Below are 19,630 nucleotides of genomic sequence, written 5' to 3'. Positions count from 1 at the left end.
GGTGGTCCTAATGCATATGTACGCAGTCATACACTGCCCATCAGAAGTTTGGGGACGCCTAGCTGTTAAATCGTTTTGAGAAAATGAGCAGCGTCGAGCAGTAGAAGAACGAGAGGCTGGACACTGACGGCAGAGGTGTATATGTGCATAAGTGTTCACCTGGCCTCCTCTTCCTCTCTCCTCCTCCTCTCCTCCTGCTCCTGTCGTCGTCTCTGCAGCTCCTTCACTTTCTCTGCTTTCACTCGGCTCAGCTGCTCCAGCACTGCCTGCTGCTGTCGCTGCCTCTCCCTCAGCTCCTACAGCGCCAATACAACACAAAACTCTCAAACATTACACCTGACACCAATGTGCATAATCTCCATTAGCTCTGCTATTAGCTTTGACATTATCCCAAACTTTGCTGTATTGGTACTATTGATGTACTGATGTATATTGTCAGTGTTGGGACAGAACCTCGCAAAAATGGCAACTTTACGGAAGGAAAACAGTTCCTAAAAGGCTCAGATTCAACATTTTTCTTCTTAAGTCCACTTATAGTGTTTATATGTGTGTTTTAGTGTGCCAAAAACAGTCATAATCCATTTTTACCATTTTCCAACTTCCCTTTATCCCTTACAATTAACAGCCTGATTTTGCTACTGTGCCTTTAAGATTAAGCTCTGTTCTGATTGGCCTGTATTGTGCCTCATTCATAAAGCAGTATACACAGAAACACTGCTTATAACTCCAGCTTGAGTGGGCGGAGCTAAACTGCTCTGGACTTAGTAGGCGGATGTACAGTGGTATGAAAACGTTTAAACACTCCTAGTCAAAAAAGAGAACACATTAAATGTGACATTTTTCTGCAATTTAGTGCACAATTTCTTTTATCTTGCTGATTTTAACATATTGGAAATAAATAAAACATAAAATAGAAAATGCGCTCTCAACTTTTGCACAGGCCACATTTTATGATGCATTATTTTTTCCATATATTAAATTCAGCAGATAAACAGCAACAGAGCATTACAATGTGCAGAAGTGTGTTCTTTGCAGAGACATCACAAAAACAATAACATCAAAAGCAGCTTAGTTTGTGGTGTGGTATGTTTTGAAACCTGAAGCTAACAATTTTACATACTAAATCAAACTTATTTTAAAAAAATAGGCGATGAAAATTCAGTTTGAATGAAGTTAATGTAAAAGATATTTTTTTCCAAAAGTAATTTTGGACCATTTCTATTTGCCATTTTTAAATTCTGTAAACAACAAAAATGGACATACAAGGTTTTGTCCCAACAGCGACGATATACTGTACACACTACAGGCCAAGTATGGAAGAACATTTCAAAAGGTAAACAAGTTCACTTACATGGTCACTGAATAAGTGAACACAATGCAAGATTTTCAAGCTATCATTTAATATGTCAAATCTTCTTTCTAATAACTGATAAACAGTGCTGATAACTAGGAGAGTGGAGCTGGTTAGCATTAGCTTAGCTAGCACAATGACAGCTTGGCTCACCACAGAGCATGTTGGATTCTAGCTAACTAAACCACAGACAGAAGTTTAGATGATGACGATCCAAATCTGAGGGACTGAAGTTGAGCGACTGCCGCTGAAGAGACTGAAAGGAGACATTAAACCTGTTTGCGGTGTTAGCATCTTGTAGCCATGTTGGCTAACTTAACGTTAGCTTAGCGAGGAGGCTACAGACCCAAACAGTGCTGCACATCACTGTGCAGGTTTGATTCTGACTAACTGCTGCTCTGCTGAAACAAGTGTTGACAATAAAAACTAATGTCTGAGACAGTAAAAGTGGAGTAACTGGTGTTGAAATGACTGAAAGCTGAAATCAAACCTGTTCTGTGGTGTCTGGGACTGTAACATTTTGGCTAAGCTAATGAAAGCTTAGTTAGCAAGCTGCCACACAGCACAACACAGGCTTGGTTCCAGCTAAGTGAATCTAAAACGATGCCTGATATCTGAGGGAGGGAGTTTTAGAGTGAACGTAGAAAGCCGAAATGGGACTGTAGCCTTTTGGCTAAGCTAACGTGAGCTTAGTTTGCAGGCCAAACTTGTCGCACAGGCTTGGTTCCAGCTACCCAGATAGCAAGCATATGTCGGTCCGCTGGCTTGATAAGATCGGCACCCCGCTGACTGTTTGCCGCTGCTGGTCCACCCTCGGACCACCCAGTTACTGTCCTGCATACAAGCTCTACCTAGTTTAATCTTCTCAAACAGATTTTAAATGCACAGAGACTTTTAATTTGGAAAATAAGACAAATATGACAAACAACCGAGAGAAAAAATAATATAAATGTCCTTCTATAAAATGATTTTATAGAAAATGTTGCCGCTGACACTGAGCTAGATTAAAATTATTTACTAAAGTAATTTACAAAGTATAACTAAAGATAGGAAGGAAGGAAAAATAAGAAAATTAGACTGTGAGCGGACAATAAGCAATAATAAGTAGAATTTTGTCAAATACTCCACTTTACCACCGGTGGGCCGCCCAGAAAATGCTGAGCAAAACACCAGTGGACCGCCAGCTTTGCCATCAGCGGGCCAACAGTGGTCCAATATCCTCTTGCTATCTGGTAACTGATGCTAAAATGATGCCTGTTTAGAGGATACCTGAAAGTACAAAGTCGACTCTTACAGTGAAAGCTGAAATCAAACCTGTTCTGTGGTGTGTCTAGCTTTTAGTCATCGGTCAGCCTATAATTCTTAGCCAAAGTCATTTGCAGCATCTCAGGCTTAGTTTTCTAAGGATTTTCCTGATTTCTCCTAGTTTGTCTGATTTCTCCCCCTCATCCTATCGGTGAGCCCCTGGGTGGAACGTGTTTATTTGGCCAAACAGAAATCTGACTTGTCATAATTTAGGAATATCATCATCGTTTTTAAATACCAGCATCACTGTTATATCCTGCTGCTTCCAAGCTTTTGGCCTGTAGTGCACTTGCAGCTTTTCTGGTGCTACCTGAACTAATGCTTTCTGTATATTCATGAAGCAACAGCAAAATAATGGTTCATGAATGATGTGGGTGCGCTGGTTTGATTGATGTGCCCTCAAAAACTCAAAACAAACACAGCTGCCATTCAGATTTGGCCTAAAAAGGAATTAACCAGACATATAATTAAAGTGAGCCAAGACAACAACAAACCCACTGCTACAATCAAGCATTTCCGAAGTGCTTACATTTACATAATGATTCTTTCTCTAATACTTACTCACACAAATTGTTTTGTATATGTCTATTTTTGTATTTTGTAGAGGGCTTTGATGAAAATGAGGTTCTCGGCTCAGCTGGCTGAGCTCTGAGTTAAATTAAAGCAGTTTGGTGATTAAACTGAGCAGGTTTTTCAGGGGAAATGGTCCCATTTATTCCCTTTCTTCCTGATTGTTAACGATGCTCCTAAAACTTGCTTTGGCTCTGAATTCGAGGTGTAATAAGAGCAGTGTGGCTGGAAGGAAAGCGACAGAATCTCATCCCCTCCTTCCTCAAATTTCGGCAGCTTTGTCTGCTGGAGATGTTTGGGGAGTGAATATGAGCCATTTCTATTCATGACACGATGATGATGACGGTAGAAGATGCCCGAGGACGAAGGCTCGCTCTTCCACAGTGTTCAATACACGTATTGAGTTTACATTTAATGAGGAAACTAGTAAGCGCACAGTTTTTTCCACTACAGTGCCCACGTCCACATGCTTCTTAAAGGGGAATTCCACCAACTGTCCAAAATTTCTGCGTAATTAAGTGGTTAAGATGTAAACAAAGTCATTCAGAGTGGTTTTCTGTGAAAAGTTCCATTCTAGAGAAACTTGCTGAGTCACAATCATTCACAGTGGTGGTGATAGGAACCAGATGTCTGAAGAGTTCAATGCCTTTGAAAGCTCACAGAAAGCTATTACATGAAATAGTTATGAATATGCTGCCTGCTGCCTGAGATGATAGTTTTGAGATGGTTTTGACATTTAAATTAAATGTTTTTTTAAAACCGATCATGTTGGAGAGGTACATGCAGGACGTTGTGAGGTAAAATAGTCCCCAAAAGAAAACACATTTTTTCAGATTTATGACTATTTTACCATCCTCTACATTACATATAAAACTCAGAGGGCATGTGCAGGTTCACTGGTGGCTTTGGATAGTAAATAAAATGGCAAATTTGTAAATAAAATGGCAATTTGTGTTGTGGACATGGTGACCCCTGGTTCCTATCACCACCACTGTAAAGAGAACTGAGTCTGTAAGTTTCTCTACAATGAACTATTTCACATCAAACCACTCTGAAATGACTCTGTTTACACCTCAGCCACTGAATTATTCAGAAATTTTGAAACATTGGTGGAATTCCCCTTTTAAATATATTGTGACTGGACACCATCCAGGCATAAACAGGTCACTGTGCAACCACTGACTTACACAAATAGAGAAAAGACAGCTTTGCTTTTGTCTTATCATTTATATCTTTCTTTCTGTGGTTACTGATCTGTTTTAATGCTTTAGTCTACATTTCGGAGACACTAAGACGGAGCTGCAGTGCAGATTCACCGTAGAATCTTCACATTATATACACAGTGTTTGAGCAGCGGTCAGTGGAGGGTGCGAGCTTTCATCCATGGCTTATGTGATTAGGGATCAGATGTTAAAGTTCACATATGGAGCTGGAAGATGGAGGGATGCTCTCAGATGAGTGTAAAGGCTGGAATGAGAGGAAAGGAGCGAAAAGAGAACCTTAATTAGAAGGAAGAGATTGGTTAGACAGCCCAACAAAGACAGAAGGCCCTTTAGCACACAGTCATCCATGTCCACTAACTATAGGGAGGTAAAAGAAAGAAAGAAAGAAAGAAAGAAAGAAAGAAAGAAAGAAAGAAAGAAGGGGGAAAAAGAGTAAAGATATACAGACAAAGTAAAGATTAAGATAAGATCACTAAGATCCCAGAGGAAGAAAGAAAGAAAGAAAGAAAGAAAGAAAGAAAGAAAGAAAGGCGAAAAGTGCAAAGATGTGCAGACAAAGTAAAGATTAAGACAAGAAAAGATCACTAAAATCCCAGAGAAAAGAAAAGTAAAAGAAAGAAAGAAAGAAAGAAAGAAAGAAAGAAAGAGGAAAAGAGTAAAGATATACAGACAAAGATTCAAATTAAAATCAATAAAACTCCAGAGAAAAAGGTAAAGAAAGAAAGATAGATAGATCTGGAACAGTAAACATTAGTATGGTGTATTATTATCTGATGAAACAGTGTCTGTTACTGTGTGCAGTGGGAGTGTTTAGATCACTGTTATAGTCTCACTGTTATAGTGTTAGTGTTATAGTGTCACTGTTATAGTGTTAGTGTTATAGTGTCACTGTTATAGTGTCACTGTTATAGTGTCACTGTTATAGTGTTAGTGTTATAGTGTTACTGTTATAGTGTTAGTGTTATAGTGTCACTGTTATAGTGTCACTGTTATAGTGTTAGTGTTATAGTGTCACTGTTATAGTGTCACTGTTATAGTGTTAGTGTTATAGTGTTACTGTTATAGTGTCACTGTTATAGTGTTAGTGTTATAGTGTCACTGTTATAGTGTCACTGTTATAGTGTCACTGTTATAGTGTTAGTGTTATAGTGTTACTGTTATAGTGTCACTGTTATAGTGTTAGTGTTATAGTGTCACTGTTATAGTGTCACTGTTATAGTGTTAGTGTTATAGTGTTACTGTTATAGTGTTAGTGTTATAGTGTCACTGTTATAGTGTTACTGTTATAGTGTTAGTGTTATAGTGTCACTGTTATAGTGTTAGTGTTATAGTGTTACTGTTATAGTGTTAGTGTTATAGTGTCACTGTTATAGTGTCACTGTTATAGTGTTAGTGTTATAGTGTCACTGTTATAGTGTTAGTGTTATAGTCTCACTGTTATAGTGTTACTGTTATAGTGTTAGTGTTATAGTGTTAGTGTTATAGTGTTAGTGTTATAGTGTCACTGTTATAGTGTCACTGTTATAGTGTTAGTGTTATAGTGTTACTGTTATAGTGTTAGTGTTATAGTGTCACTGTTATAGTGTCACTGTTATAGTGTTAGTGTTATAGTGTCACTGTTATAGTGTCACTGTTATAGTGTTAGTGTTATAGTCTCACTGTTATAGTGTTACTGTTATAGTGTTAGTGTTATAGTCTCACTGTTATAGTGTTACTGTTATAGTGTTACTGTTATAGTGTTAGTGTTATAGTGTTAGTGTTATAGTGTCACTGTTATAGTGTCACTGTTATAGTGTTACTGTTATAGTGTTAGTGTTATAGTGTTAGTGTTATAGTGTCACTGTTATAGTGTCACTGTTATAGTGTTAGTGTTATAGTGTTACTGTTATAGTGTTAGTGTTATAGTGTCATTGTTATAGTGGTAGTGTTATAGTCTCACTGTTATAGTGTTACTGTTATAGTGTTAGTGTTATAGTGTTAGTGTTATAGTGTCACTGTTATAGTGTCACTGTTATAGTGTTAGTGTTATAGTGTTACTGTTATAGTGTTACTGTTATAGTGTCACTGTTATAGTGTTAGTGTTATAGTGTCACTGTTATAGTGTCACTGTTATAGTGTTAGTGTTATAGTGTTACTGTTATAGTGTTAGTGTTATAGTGTCATTGTTATAGTGTTAGTGTTATAGTCTCACTGTTATAGTGTTACTGTGAAAGTGTGTGTTTTCATTTACTAATTTATAGTAAGGTAATGCTGACTTCTAGCAGCCCTATAGGAACATTTCTAGAACCTATCTAGAAAGGAGCAGAGTGAGGTTTGAGCTGGACCTTCATGTCCCGGTTGTAGCACTCCATCTCACACAGCTTGGCTGTCGTCTCTCTCTCCAGAGCGTCCAGCTGCTCCTTCAGCTTCCTACAGCTCAGATCCTTCTCACACATGCTCTGCTTCAAATCACTCACTCCCGTGCCTGAGAGAGGGAGAGAGAGAGAGAGAGAGAAAGAGAGAAAGAGAGAGAGGGGGGGGGAGAGAGACAGAGAGAGAGAGAGAGAAAGGGAGAGGGAGACAGAGAGAAGAGAGGGAGAGAGAGAGAGAGAGAGGGAGAGAGAGAGAGACAGAGAGAGAAAGGGAGAGAGAGACAGAGAGAGAGAGAGAGTCTTTTACACATACCCTTTCACATCTATCTACCTATTTATTTATGCATTCATCCATGTGTCCATCCATCCAAGTAGACATCCATCCATCTATCCATCCTTCTGTCCGTCCATCCATCCATCCAAGTATACACCCACCCATCCATCCATCCATCCCTGCAAATATACATCCATCCAAGTGTACACCCAACCATGTAACCATGCATCCATCCATCCAGACATCCATCTGACTCCTTCTATCTATGCATCCATCCATCCATCCACCCATCCATTTATGACTCCCTCTATCCACACATCCATCCTAGCATCCATCCATCCATCCATCCATGACTCCCTCTACCCATGCATGCATCCATTCGTCCATCCATCCATCTACAACTCCCTCTGCCCATGCATGCATCCATCCATCTATGGTTCCACCCATCCATGCAAGCATTCATCCATCCATCCATTCATCCATTTATGACTCCCTCTATCCACGCATCCAACCATCCATGAGTCCCTCTATCCATGCATGCAGCCATTCATCCATCCATCTGTCTACAACTCCCTCTATCCACGCATCCATCAATCCATCCACACATCCATCCATTCATCCATCCATCCCTCTATGGCTCCACCCATCCATGCAAGCATCCATCCATCCATCTGTTTAAAGCAGTGTGTTTTCTTACGTGTAGTGCTGGACTGTGTGAGTTCTCTCAGTCTGTCTGCTATTTTCAGCCTCTCTGGAGTCAGATTAGTCAGCTGCCTCTGAACATCCTGAGAACAACAAAGCCTTTCAACAGAACATCAACACTGCACAATAATAAAACGTCTTCCATAACACTGGAAACATCTAACACATCTTCTTCCCATGTGCAGTTTTGGTGACATAAACAATTACTGAAGGTCTTTTACCTGTAGAAGTTTAGAAGTTCAGAATTTGGTGATAACAAAAGCAGGTCGTTAGGAATCAACCAATCGCAGCTCATTGAACAAAGCAGAGAAACTTTAAATCTATACCACATTTGTGTTTGTAACTGACCTGTCAATACAGAATATGAATCAAATATAAACATCTGCATTTGATTTTAACTGATTAAACAAAAATGAACCAGACAAATATCTTCAAACCTCAAACTGCAGCTGCAGAGAGTTGATGTCGGCGATGCGACCGTCCCGCTTCTGATTGATGAGCTCTAGCTCCGCCCTCTGAACCCGCCTCTTGCTCTGGGCTTCGCGGAGGCAGTCTGAAATCTGCTTGTGCTTGTTGCCCTGTGAGAGACACAGACTGATTTGAGAATCCAGCCTTTCGACTCAAACTACACTCCACTCTTAGTCCTTTGAGTTACGCCACTGTTGTTCTCATAAAGAACCGTGTTTGAAAAAGAGGCTTAAACAACCTTTTTAAGGTTTAAGAATGAGAGTCTCATATAAAGCAGTGTGTAAATCTGACCACAGCCTCCAGCTCCAGCTCCAGGCTCCTCTTCCTGGCTGTGAGTCTCTCGATGTCTCGCTTCTCTCTCTCTCTCTGAGCCTGAAGCTCTGCGTGCTTCGCCCTCTCCCACTCCATCCGTCTCTGTCTCTCTGCTGCCTGGGGACGGGAGAAATTCACAGCTATAATCTGTTTACAGTCATTGCTTGTAAAGTTATGCGTTAAATACGAGTCACTCTGGATGTTAAAGCTGCATTTTTCTTACAAATGGAAGAAAGAGCATTACTGAGAAAGCAGAGGAAAAACATTACTCTGAAAGACGGTGTCCCTGCACTGCTGCTCGTCGCCTCATACAGCCTAAAATATTCATTCAAAAGTCTGAGCTGTCAGATCAGATTTGGCGAAAGTTTTGCAGAATTCAGTGAACTGACATCACGCTAATGCCACACGCTCGAAAAACGTCCGCATATGATTATTTCTTATATATCAATTCTGTACAGCTTTCTCAGCTGTTTTATAATGAGATTTTTTTATTTCTGTGGATGTAATCAAAGGCCCAATCCCACTTCACCCCTCATCCCCACCACTTAGCCCTACCCCTCTGTTTTGCGTGTTCACGTCTAGGGGTAAGGTGTCTGTGTCTGATTTCTGTTGAGATAAAGGGGTAGAGAGAAGTATTGGGGCTACGTGACCCTCCAAACGGAGGCTTTAGAGACTCACTCCAAACAGAGTGCTATGAGAAAAAAAGAAAAACTGGCAAGATGGCTGAACAAGAGACCAAAGAAACCCACAATTGTGAGAATTTTCTCAGTTAAAAATTACGATAACCACTGTATTATCTTAGTTTAATGTCGTTTCAGTGTATTATGGTCCTTTTCTTCATAACGAGCATCAAAAACCCCTCGTAGTATGCTGATGTCTCAGTGGCTAACTAGCTAACTTTCCCGTTCCACCTTAAATAGTCCAGCAGTTCTGACGCCTGAAGCGCCAGAATGTAACTGCTGCTCCATTTAAGGTGGAAGAGGGAAATTCAAACCAGAAGCTGGTGAATATCTGACTTCAGCTTCATATCACTGAAAAATTAGGGGTGGGTGATAATAAATAATTGCCCCCCCGCTTTGAAGGCATATGATACCCTAAATGTAACTAAAGCCCAGCAGTGAGGAGCTGAACTTTCACCCTCCTCTGCTGTCACTGCAGACTGGCAGGGTCGCCTACAGAGCAGCGCTAGTAGCTGTTAATGAAGTGATGCTCTTTTTACTTGAGGATAACATTTCAACCACTTCCCCTTGTAAATCAGTTCCAAGGGACAAGGTGAGATTCGAAAATGAGGGGTAGGGGTGAAAATAAGAAATGGGACTGGGCCTCATTCAATCAGAGCGGTTGGAACCAGATACCTGAAGAGTTTAATGCCTCTAAAAGCTCCAGAAAGTTATTACATGAAATGGTTATGAGTATTCTGCATGATGCCTGACACAGGTGGTTGCTAGGGTGATTGCTGTTATTCTAGGTGGTTACTAGCATGTTGCCAGGCAGTTGCTATGGTGTTCATGGTGGTTGCTAAGGTGTTTCTAGGTGGTAACTATAGTATCCCAGGTGGTTGCTAGGGTGTTGCTGGGTGGTGGCTATGCTTTTCTTTATGGTCTTTACTAGGGTGTTTCTAGGTGATAACTATAGTAATCCAGGTGGTTGCTAGGTAGTTTCTATGGTATCCCAGGTGTTTGCTACGGTGTTGCTAGGCAGTTGCTGTGGTGTTCATGGTGGTTGCTAGGGTGTTTCTAGGTGGTAACTATAGTAATCCAGGTGGTTGCTAGAGTGGTAACTTTAGTATCCCAGGTGGTTGCTAGGGTGTTGCTAGGCAGCTGCTATGGTATCTTTGGTGGCCACCAAGGCATTGGTGTTATGAGGTTGCTGTGGTGTCCATGGTGGTTTCTAGGGTGTTGCTATGTGGTTGCTATGGTATCGCAGGTGGTTGCTAGGGTGTTGCTAGGCAGTTGCTGTGGTGTTCATGGTAGTTGCTATGGTGTTTCTAGGTGGTAACTATAGTAATCCAGGTGGTTGCTAGAGTGGTAACTATAGTATCCCAGGTGGTTTCTAGGGTGTTACAAACTAGTTGCTATGGTATCTTTGGTGGCTGCCAAGGCATTGGTGTTATGAGGTTGCTATGGTGTCCATAGTGGTTCCTTAGGTGTTGCTATGTGATTGCTATGGTGTCGCAGGTGGTCGCTAGAATGTTGCTAGGCAGTTGCTGTGGTGTTCATGGTGGTTGCTATGGTGTTTCTAGGTGGTAACTATAGTAATCCAGGTGGTTGCTAGGGTGGTAACTATAGTATCCCAGGTGGTTGCTAGGGTGGTAACTATAGTATCCCAGGTTGTTGCTAGGGTGTTATAAACCAGTTGCTATGGTATCTTTGGTGGCTGCCAAGGCATTGGTGTTTTGAGGTTGCTATGGTGTCCATGGTGGTTTCTAGGGTGTTGCTGTGTCTTTGCTACCATATCTCTGGAAGTTGCTAGGGTGTTGCTAGGTGGTTGCTACAGCATCTAATGTGGCTGCTAGAATGTTGCTAGGCAGTTGCTGTGGTGTTCATGGTGGTTGCTAGGGTGTTTCTAGGTGGTAACTATAGTAATCCAGGTGGTTGCTAGAGTGGTAACTTTAGTATCCCAGGTGGTTGCTAGGGTGTTGCTAGGCAGCTGCTATGGTATCTTTGGTGGCCACCAAGGCATTGGTGTTATGAGGTTGCTATGGTGTCGCAGGTGGTCGCTAGAATGTTGCTAGGCAGTTGCTGTGGTGTTCATGGTGGTTGCTATGGTGTTTCTAGGTGGTAACTATAGTAATCCAGGTGGTTGCTAGGGTGGTAACTATAGTATCCCAGGTGGTTGCTAGGGTGGTAACTATAGTATCCCAGGTTGTTGCTAGGGTGTTATAAACCAGTTGCTATGGTATCTTTGGTGGCTGCCAAGGCATTGGTGTTTTGAGGTTGCTATGGTGTCCATGGTGGTTTCTAGGGTGTTGCTGTGTCTTTGCTACCATATCTCTGGAAGTTGCTAGGGTGTTGCTAGGTGGTTGCTACAGCATCTAATGTGGCTGCTAGAATGTTGCTAGGCAGTTGCTGTGGTGTTCATGGTGGTTGCTAGGGTGTTTCTAGGTGGTAACTATAGTAATCCAGGTGGTTGCTAGAGTGGTAACTTTAGTATCCCAGGTGGTTGCTAGGGTGTTGCTAGGCAGCTGCTATGGTATCTTTGGTGGCCACCAAGGCATTGGTGTTATGAGGTTGCTATGGTGTCGCAGGTGGTCGCTAGAATGTTGCTAGGCAGTTGCTGTGGTGTTCATGGTGGTTGCTATGGTGTTTCTAGGTGGTAACTATAGTAATCCAGGTGGGTGCTAGGGTGGTAACTATAGTATCCCAGGTGGTTGCTAGGGTGGTAACTATAGTATCCCAGGTTGTTGCTAGGGTGTTATAAACCAGTTGCTATGGTATCTTTGGTGGCTGCCAAGGCATTGGTGTTTTGAGGTTGCTATGGTGTCCATGGTGGTTTCTAGGGTGTTGCTGTGTCTTTGCTACCATATCTCTGGAAGTTGCTAGGGTGTTGCTAGGTGGCTGCTACAGCATCTAATGTGGCTGCTAGGATGTTGCTAGGCAGTTGTTATGGTATCCCAGGTGGTTTCTTGGATGTAGTGAGGCAGTTGCTATAGTTTTTGACAGGACTAGCATATTAGCATCATTTTCTAGATCTGTCCAGAATCAAACTGGTTTTATTGTATTTGAAGCAGTGATTCCAAACTTGTGAACAGTGTTTGCGCACTTTTACGTGGTAAATGTACCTCTTGCCGCTCCAGTTCTTTCAGTCTCTCCTCTTCCCTCCGTCTCTCCATCTCTCTCTGCCTCTCCATCCGCTGCTCCTCCTCTCTCTGCCTGCGCAGCGCCAGCTCCCGCGCCTCCCTCTCTCTCCGCTCCTGCTCCTCCCTCTCTTTCTGCCGTCTCCTTTCCTCTTCTCTCCTCTCCTCCTCTCTCCTGCGTTCCTCCTCCCTCCGCTGCTCCTCCTGTAGAGCCAGCCGTCGTTTCTCTAGCTCCAAGTTGCCCCTCTGGAAATTCTCCTTCAGTTTATCCTCAAAAGACACTGAGAGAGAGAATTAAATCAGATGCTGTATTTCTACTTAATACATTTTAAATTTGCCAGGTTTTATTAAATCTGTTTCAGCCATACCTGAAAACGTGGTACTTGTTTAAAAATGCTAGATGTTAAATGGTATTAAAATGAAATACACGCTAACCTGACACATTTTACAGCCCACCCCCCACTAAACAGGTTATCTGTAATGTCACAGAACAGGGCCATGTCTATGTACAGATCAGCGATAGCTTGCAAAATGGACGAGGTTCTATTAGGACATGTCCCACATTCGTTATGTGAGAGTAATGACTGGGTGTGTGTGGGCAGGCCAACAAAGCGGCCTTAGACTAAAAAAGAGAACAGCTTCAACTATATCTTGCTTAATCTAGAATGGCCAAAAATGTTCCTGTGATTTGCAGTTAGCTTAGCGCTAACATACTACTGGGATCCCATAGAGGTTAAGTGTATGTGTTGAACTGGTGTGTTTACATGTCTGTGTGTGTGTGTGTGTGTGTGTGTGTGTGTGTGTGTGTGTGTACCGTTACTCTTGCTCTTCTGTGGAAGTTCTGGTTCAATGAGGTCAGTGTTGATAACAGGAACGGAGCCATTCAGCAGGTCACATGACTTCCCTGTTCTATACATGTACACACATAAAAACAACAAAATAATATTAAGAAATCAGAACTGAAACATGTCCACTTCTTATAGTTTGCATAATACTTGTCTACATCTATATATAACACTCACACTGGACAGTAGGCAAAAGTACAAGGTAGGGGTTTCTAGTAAAGTGGCCAGTAAATGGAAGTACAAGGTAGGGGTTTCTAGTAAAGTGGCCAGTGTGTGGAAGTACAAGGTAGGGGTTTCTAGTAAAGTGGCCAGTGAGTGAAAATAAAGGGTAGGTGTTTCTAATAAAGCGGCCAGTGAGTGGAAGTACAAGGTAGGGGTTTCTAGTAAAGTGGCCAGTGAGTGGAAGTACAAGGTAGGGGTTTCCAATAAAGTGGCCATGTAAGTGGAAATAAAATGTAGGTGTTTCTAATAAAGTGGCCAGCCAGTGAAATTACAAGGTAGTTGTTTCTAATAAAGCGGCCAGTTAGTGGAAGTACAAGGTAGGCATTTCTAATAAAGTGGCCACTGAGAGGAAGAATAAGTTAGGTGTTTCTAATAAAGTGGCCAGTAAGTGGAGTGCCTGTATGTGTGTGTCTGTGTGTTCCAACCCATTACCTGAAAGACGGTGGCACTAGATCAGCAGGAAGGGTGAGGGGTAAGGGGTGGCCAGTTTTGGCCATGTCCACCAGATGCATAGCCAGAATAAACTCTTCTGCTCGCAACTGACCATCACGATCCACATCCGCTAAAGTCCTAGTGACAGTAACAGACATATGTGCACACATACAAACACGTACATACACACACAAACATGTGCACACAGTGATAAAGTACACACTGACAACAGGTCTACACACAAACACACAGCATGTGTTGTCTGTACTTTGAGGCCGACCCGCCTGTAGTCCAGCATTTGAAAAAATAAGACATGTTAAAGGAATACTCCAGCGTTTTTCACCCTAATCTCCGGGGCTGTGAACAGATATTTTGGGGAGCAGGGGCACAGTATGCTTTTTTATCCAGATTTATCCGGTCTAATCACATTTCATTAGCAGCATTAGGAGTGGAAGTGGGCAATGTGATAATATTTTATCATTGTTGTCGTATCTTTTGTTATCGTGATAAACAATATGCATTTCTGAGCATGATGTGAACATCATCAGTACCTAAATAACACTGATTAACTGCAGGTTTCGCTACAAAGAGGGCATAGTTAGTCCTCTTTAATCAGATTTAGTGCAGTACAGTGTGTAAAATGTTAAATTAAAATCATTGTATTCATAGTTTTGGATAGCAGTTTTCAAATGCGGCACAAATAGTGCATTTGGTCTGTCACAATATTGTGATATGTATCGTGTATCATGAAAATATTTGGCTAACACTTAGCATGTTACACCAGCTTTAACCAAGAGGGGTGGCTGTGGACCAGATTAAAAAAATGCCTAAAAAGTGGCTAACAGATAAAATGCTATACCAGCTCTGACCAGCAGGGGTGGCTAATTTATTCCCCCTTACCCTTAAAATGTAATGAAGCATTTATATAAAACGGTGTTACAATGAACACTTGGTTGTGTTACGCAAGTGTTGCAACTATGGCAACTGTGAAGGCCATTCTTGGTGTCCTTCTAGTGTATTCTATTAAAAAAAACTTTAAAATAAAATATTTACGACAAACATCTTCCAATGTCTTCAGTAGCTGCGTACATCAAGCTGCAGCAGCCGCATTTGTAAAGGACTTTATTAGAAAGAATTACGTCCGCTGCCTTTTTCATATGGTGGGGTTTACATACACGTCGCTGCTGATTGGGTAACACCACGGACACAATCATCAAACGCGAGAAAACGTACCTCAAAGTCCATTTCGCACTGTTTCGCACTGTTTCGACAAAACGTATAATTCAACCAGAAAAACGTAGCAAAGTTCTGCACAATGTTATGACATTGAACGTGCCCCAGGTGAAAAACTAGGGAGCTAACTCGCTAACAATTAGCTACGGTAAGGGGAAGAAAAGATAAATAGCCGTCCCCTGCTGGTCAGAGATGGTATAGCATGCTAATTGTCCCCACACAGTCCCCATTATTTTTTTTCTCCTAGTCCCTGAACGGCAGGGGGAAGATAAGAAAAAAAACAGCCGCCCCCTGCTGGTTAAAACTGGTGTAACATGCTAAGTGTTAGCCGATATTTTTAAACACTCTTTTGTGGTCCACTACAGATGCGGCAGACAAAGATTAGGCTGAAAAATGCTGGAATATGCTTTTAAAACGTGTATTTGTTTAGTCACTGTTATGAGCACTCACCATATGGTGGCCAGCTGAGTCTGGGTAAGGTTAGAGGCAGTTAGGGCATTTCTGACCTGAGGACCTACAAATATAAAGACACACACAAACATAATTATGTGCAGCTATTAAATACATCTCTCTCTTACACCACGAAAGTCAGAGACCATCCTTCATTTATTTAATTTCCCATCAAAACAGCCATGAAGTGCAAGTTTTAAGTACAGTTACTTGTGAGGGGACTGGACACAGTGTGCAACCAACCTCTAAGACTGAACTTTACAGGTTCATCCCTGCAGATTTGTTTGGAAAACAGAAAGAAAATGTCTTTAAAAGAATAAATGTGTAATGAAAAAAAAAAAAAGTGGACACGCTAAATACTAAAAACTTTGATATTATATTTAGCTGTTGTAATTTTCTGTTAAATATATATTTCATATATATTTTTTCCTGACGAGAAAAATGAATAAATGTATTTATTGGCTGTTTTACTGAAAATGAAACCATTAGTATTTTGGGCTTGGCCCATTTTTTGCCTAGGGGTCCCATATAAACAAACACAAATGAACACGCTCTTAAAAATGATGGTTCTTCAAGGGTTCTTTAGTAAAGACAATGGCTCTATGCAGAACCATGAACACCCAAAGAACCATTTGCACACTTAAAAAGTTCAATGTGTCTTCAGATTGATGGAGAATGTATTGTATATGTTCTATATAGCACCAAAATGGTTCTGCTATTGTTACACTGTCAAGCTTGTAACAATAGAAGAATCCTTTTTGGTGCCATACAGAACATATACAACACATTCTCCATCAATCTGAAGAACCACTTCACCATGCAAGCATGCAAATGGTTCTTTGAGTCTACACTGTTCTATATAGAACCATTTTCTTTAATAAAGAACCCTTGTAGAACCATCTTTTTTAAGAGTGAAATACAGACACACACCTGACAGGTATCCGCTCATCAGTTTGTCCAGGCTGTTGAACTGCTGGCGGTATTTGAGGCGGGACGACTGAGGCACCGCCCAATCAGACGCTCCGGTCTTTGGGGAGTTACTCGCCAGGGAGGTGGTGGAGGAGGAATTAGAGCTGAGGCAGCCAATAGGGAATCAAAAAGCATACATCATGAATAAACATGCATACACTGAGCAAAACCCCAGCCACGCTCCACTAATCAGAAATCCCAACACTGTAATCACATAAATTTATCATTTACAGTTGCAATGCAGTTGTATGCAAAAGTTTGGGCACCCCTGGTCTAATAGCATGCTTTGTTGAGTGAAAGTAAGTTATTGCGTCCTCTACAGAGAACACACTACTGCACATTGTAATGCATCTTTACTGTTTGTTTGCAGAATTTAACATATTGGGGGGAAAAACTGTAAAAAAGTTTATATTTAACGTGTTATGTTTTCCAATATGTTAAACTCAGTGGAACCCGTGCTCAAAAATCTGCAGATAAATGGCACATTTAAGTGTGTTCCCTGTAGGGCCCATCTGTCAAACACAAGGTCCACGGGCCAAGTCAGGCCTGTGACTCAGTTCTATTCGGCCTGCAAAATTATTTTAATTTTCCATTCTTATCAGCCCGTTTCACCCTGAGATGCACTACAGTCCCCAGCATGCACTGCAACATAGTGTGCGTTCTGACCTCCTTCCCCCAACAACAATCTATGGGCCAGCAGTTACACAAAAGGAAAAGATGCCTGGTGTCCAGTTCAAGCAAACAGGCAGTTTTAAAAAAACTACCTAAAACAGTTTATTTTTATTTAGCATTATTTTTCAATACGTTTTCAGTGCCTATTTTGCTGTGGCAATTTGGCATATTTTGAATAAACAATTCAGGTCATGGCGAAATGTTAAGTAAAAATGAAATAAAACCACATTTTTAATTTTTAATATGGCCCTTTTAGTGGTGGAGTTCGACTCCCCTGCAGTGCGGTGTTAATTTATTTACATAGAAAACCAACAAAGCATGTCATCAGACCAGGGGTGCCAAAACTTGTTGCCAATACAACTATGTATACATATGCCCACACGCACAGTACAAATCAGGCATATTAGAAGTCCACTGTTGGAGGGCACTGAGGTCACTGGAGTTGAGGAATTGCATTAGCATGTTCAGAAGCGGAGGCAGCGCTACTCTTAACAATACTGCCGCAGGAACTGTACGTGTGTGTTTGCTTATGTAACAGCAGTGTTTTCTGACGAAGCCCAGTCAACATGCACTACTGCACACACACCTATACACACACGCAGTTTTATTTACCCTACACTGTCTGAGAACCGGTTCAGCTTACAGCAACTATCACTACGATCACTATTCAGACTGAATCACCTGACCTATTAACACAAGGCAGCTGTACAGAATGACACGCTTTAACACAGATATACATGAATAGAGCAGGTCCTATTTGGGTGGTGGATCATTCTCAGCACTGCAGTAACACTGACGTGGTGGTGTGTTAGTGTGTGTTGCGCTGGTCTGAGTGGATCAGACACAGCAGTGCTGCTGGAGCTTTAAACACTGTGTCCACTCACTGTCCACTCTATTAGACACTCCTACATTGTCAGTCCACCTTGGATTTGTAGAGTGAGAGACGATAGCTCATCTGCTGCTGCACAGTCTGTGTTGGTCATCCTCCAGTCCTTCATCAGTGGTCACAGGACGCTGCCCACAGGACGCTGTTGGCTGGATATTTTTGGTTGGTGGACTATTCTCAGTCCAGCAGTGACACTGAGGTGTTTAAAAACTCCAGCAGCACTGCTGTGTCTGATCCACTCAGACCAGCGCAACACACACTAACACACCACCACCACGTCAGTGTTACTGCAGTGCTGAGAATGATCCACCACCCAAATATGGTTACCTAAGATAATGTAAATGGTTACCTAAGATAACGGGGTCTAAGATATTTGCACAGTATACATGTATTTAAAGTATTAAAGTATTGCTCCTTGGTTCTGAAGTCGAGGTATCAGTAATCAGTATTGCTATGAAAAAAACTGGAGCCATACCCAGACATGCAGCCCATTCTGTTAGCAACATTAGCCTTGTAGCTACACTGCAAAACTAAACAAGAAAACTTCAGACGGCAAAGATGTCTTGGCTGATCAACTACATTTGGGGAAAGGGTAGGGGGGTGCGGGATTCAGTGCATGTAAATTCACTTATTTTGTTGAACTATCACTTTAAAGCAGCACACTTCAGTATGAATGTGAACACTTGGTCGCATAAACAGAATGACAGATGAGTGTATATACTGGAAGAATTTCGTCTGGTTTGTTTTACCTGCTGGAAGCCAGGTCCAAGAGTGAGTGAGATTTACTCAGGCCTGTAGAGAGAGGGACAGCTGGAGAGAGAGAGAGAGAGAGAGAGACAGAGAGAGAGAGACAGAGAGAGAGAGAGACACACACACACACTTAGACATACACACAAGTTTACTTTTTTCAGGCAGCAGAGACCGAGAGCTACTGATAAACACGCTAAACACTGATATGCTTTGTAGTTACAGCACAGCTGTTTAATCATTATGTGAGTGGAATCACATACTATGGCTAATAGCCTCACATAGACAGGCCTGCTAAACACTACATTTCCCTAAATGCATTGCTGAACTTAGTTCTGCAAAAGGAGTTGCTGTGATTATACAGATACTTGCAAATATATAATACATATGGCACATGTTATTGTTACCTATACACTATATACAGTTAGCCCCTTTTACCCTGTTCTTCAGTGGTCAGGACTTCCCATGGACCCTCACAGAGCAGGTACTATTTGGGTGGTGGGTCATTCTCAGCACTGCAGTGAGCAGTGAGTAACAAGTGCTCGAGTTTTTAAACACCTCAGTGTCACTGCTGGACTGAGAATAGTCCACCAACCAAAAATATCCAGCCAACAGCGTCCTGTGGGCAGTGTCTTGTGACCACTGATGAAGGACTGGAGGATGACCAACACAAACCGTGCAGCAGCAGATGAGCTATCGTCTCTGACTTTACATCTACAAGATGGACCGACAAGGTCGGAGTGTCTAATAGAGTGGACAGTGAGTGGACACAGTGTTTAAAAACTCCAGCAGCACTGCTGTGTCTGATCCACTCGTACCAGC

The 19,630-nt window shown here is 41.7% G+C and overlaps 1 protein-coding gene across 2 annotated transcripts in view; it reads right to left on the bottom strand.

Annotated features, from left to right (window-relative positions):
* The window catches only part of itsn2a (intersectin 2a), an 85,891-nt gene that overhangs the window by 27,957 nt on the left and 38,304 nt on the right, over nucleotides 1-19,630 (bottom strand). For both annotated transcript variants that reach the window (XM_036581123.1, XM_036581124.1), the window contains exons 7-17: nucleotides 18,811-18,871; nucleotides 16,465-16,607; nucleotides 15,535-15,598; nucleotides 13,852-13,989; nucleotides 13,167-13,261; nucleotides 12,338-12,633; nucleotides 8,536-8,673; nucleotides 8,214-8,354; nucleotides 7,772-7,859; nucleotides 6,774-6,913; nucleotides 160-296 (exon numbers count right to left, since the gene is read on the bottom strand). In XM_036581123.1, the coding sequence (XP_036437016.1) occupies nucleotides 160-296; nucleotides 6,774-6,913; nucleotides 7,772-7,859; nucleotides 8,214-8,354; nucleotides 8,536-8,673; nucleotides 12,338-12,633; nucleotides 13,167-13,261; nucleotides 13,852-13,989; nucleotides 15,535-15,598; nucleotides 16,465-16,607; nucleotides 18,811-18,871 (1,441 nt within the window). The remainder of the gene's footprint in view (nucleotides 1-159; nucleotides 297-6,773; nucleotides 6,914-7,771; nucleotides 7,860-8,213; nucleotides 8,355-8,535; nucleotides 8,674-12,337; nucleotides 12,634-13,166; nucleotides 13,262-13,851; nucleotides 13,990-15,534; nucleotides 15,599-16,464; nucleotides 16,608-18,810; nucleotides 18,872-19,630) is intronic.

This window comes from Colossoma macropomum, unplaced genomic scaffold, assembly GCF_904425465.1.
Source record: "Colossoma macropomum unplaced genomic scaffold, Colossoma_macropomum, whole genome shotgun sequence".
Taxonomy (NCBI): domain Eukaryota; kingdom Metazoa; phylum Chordata; class Actinopteri; order Characiformes; family Serrasalmidae; genus Colossoma; species Colossoma macropomum.
Note: the sequence above shows the minus strand (reverse complement) of the source record. Positions and strands in the feature narration are given on the sequence as shown.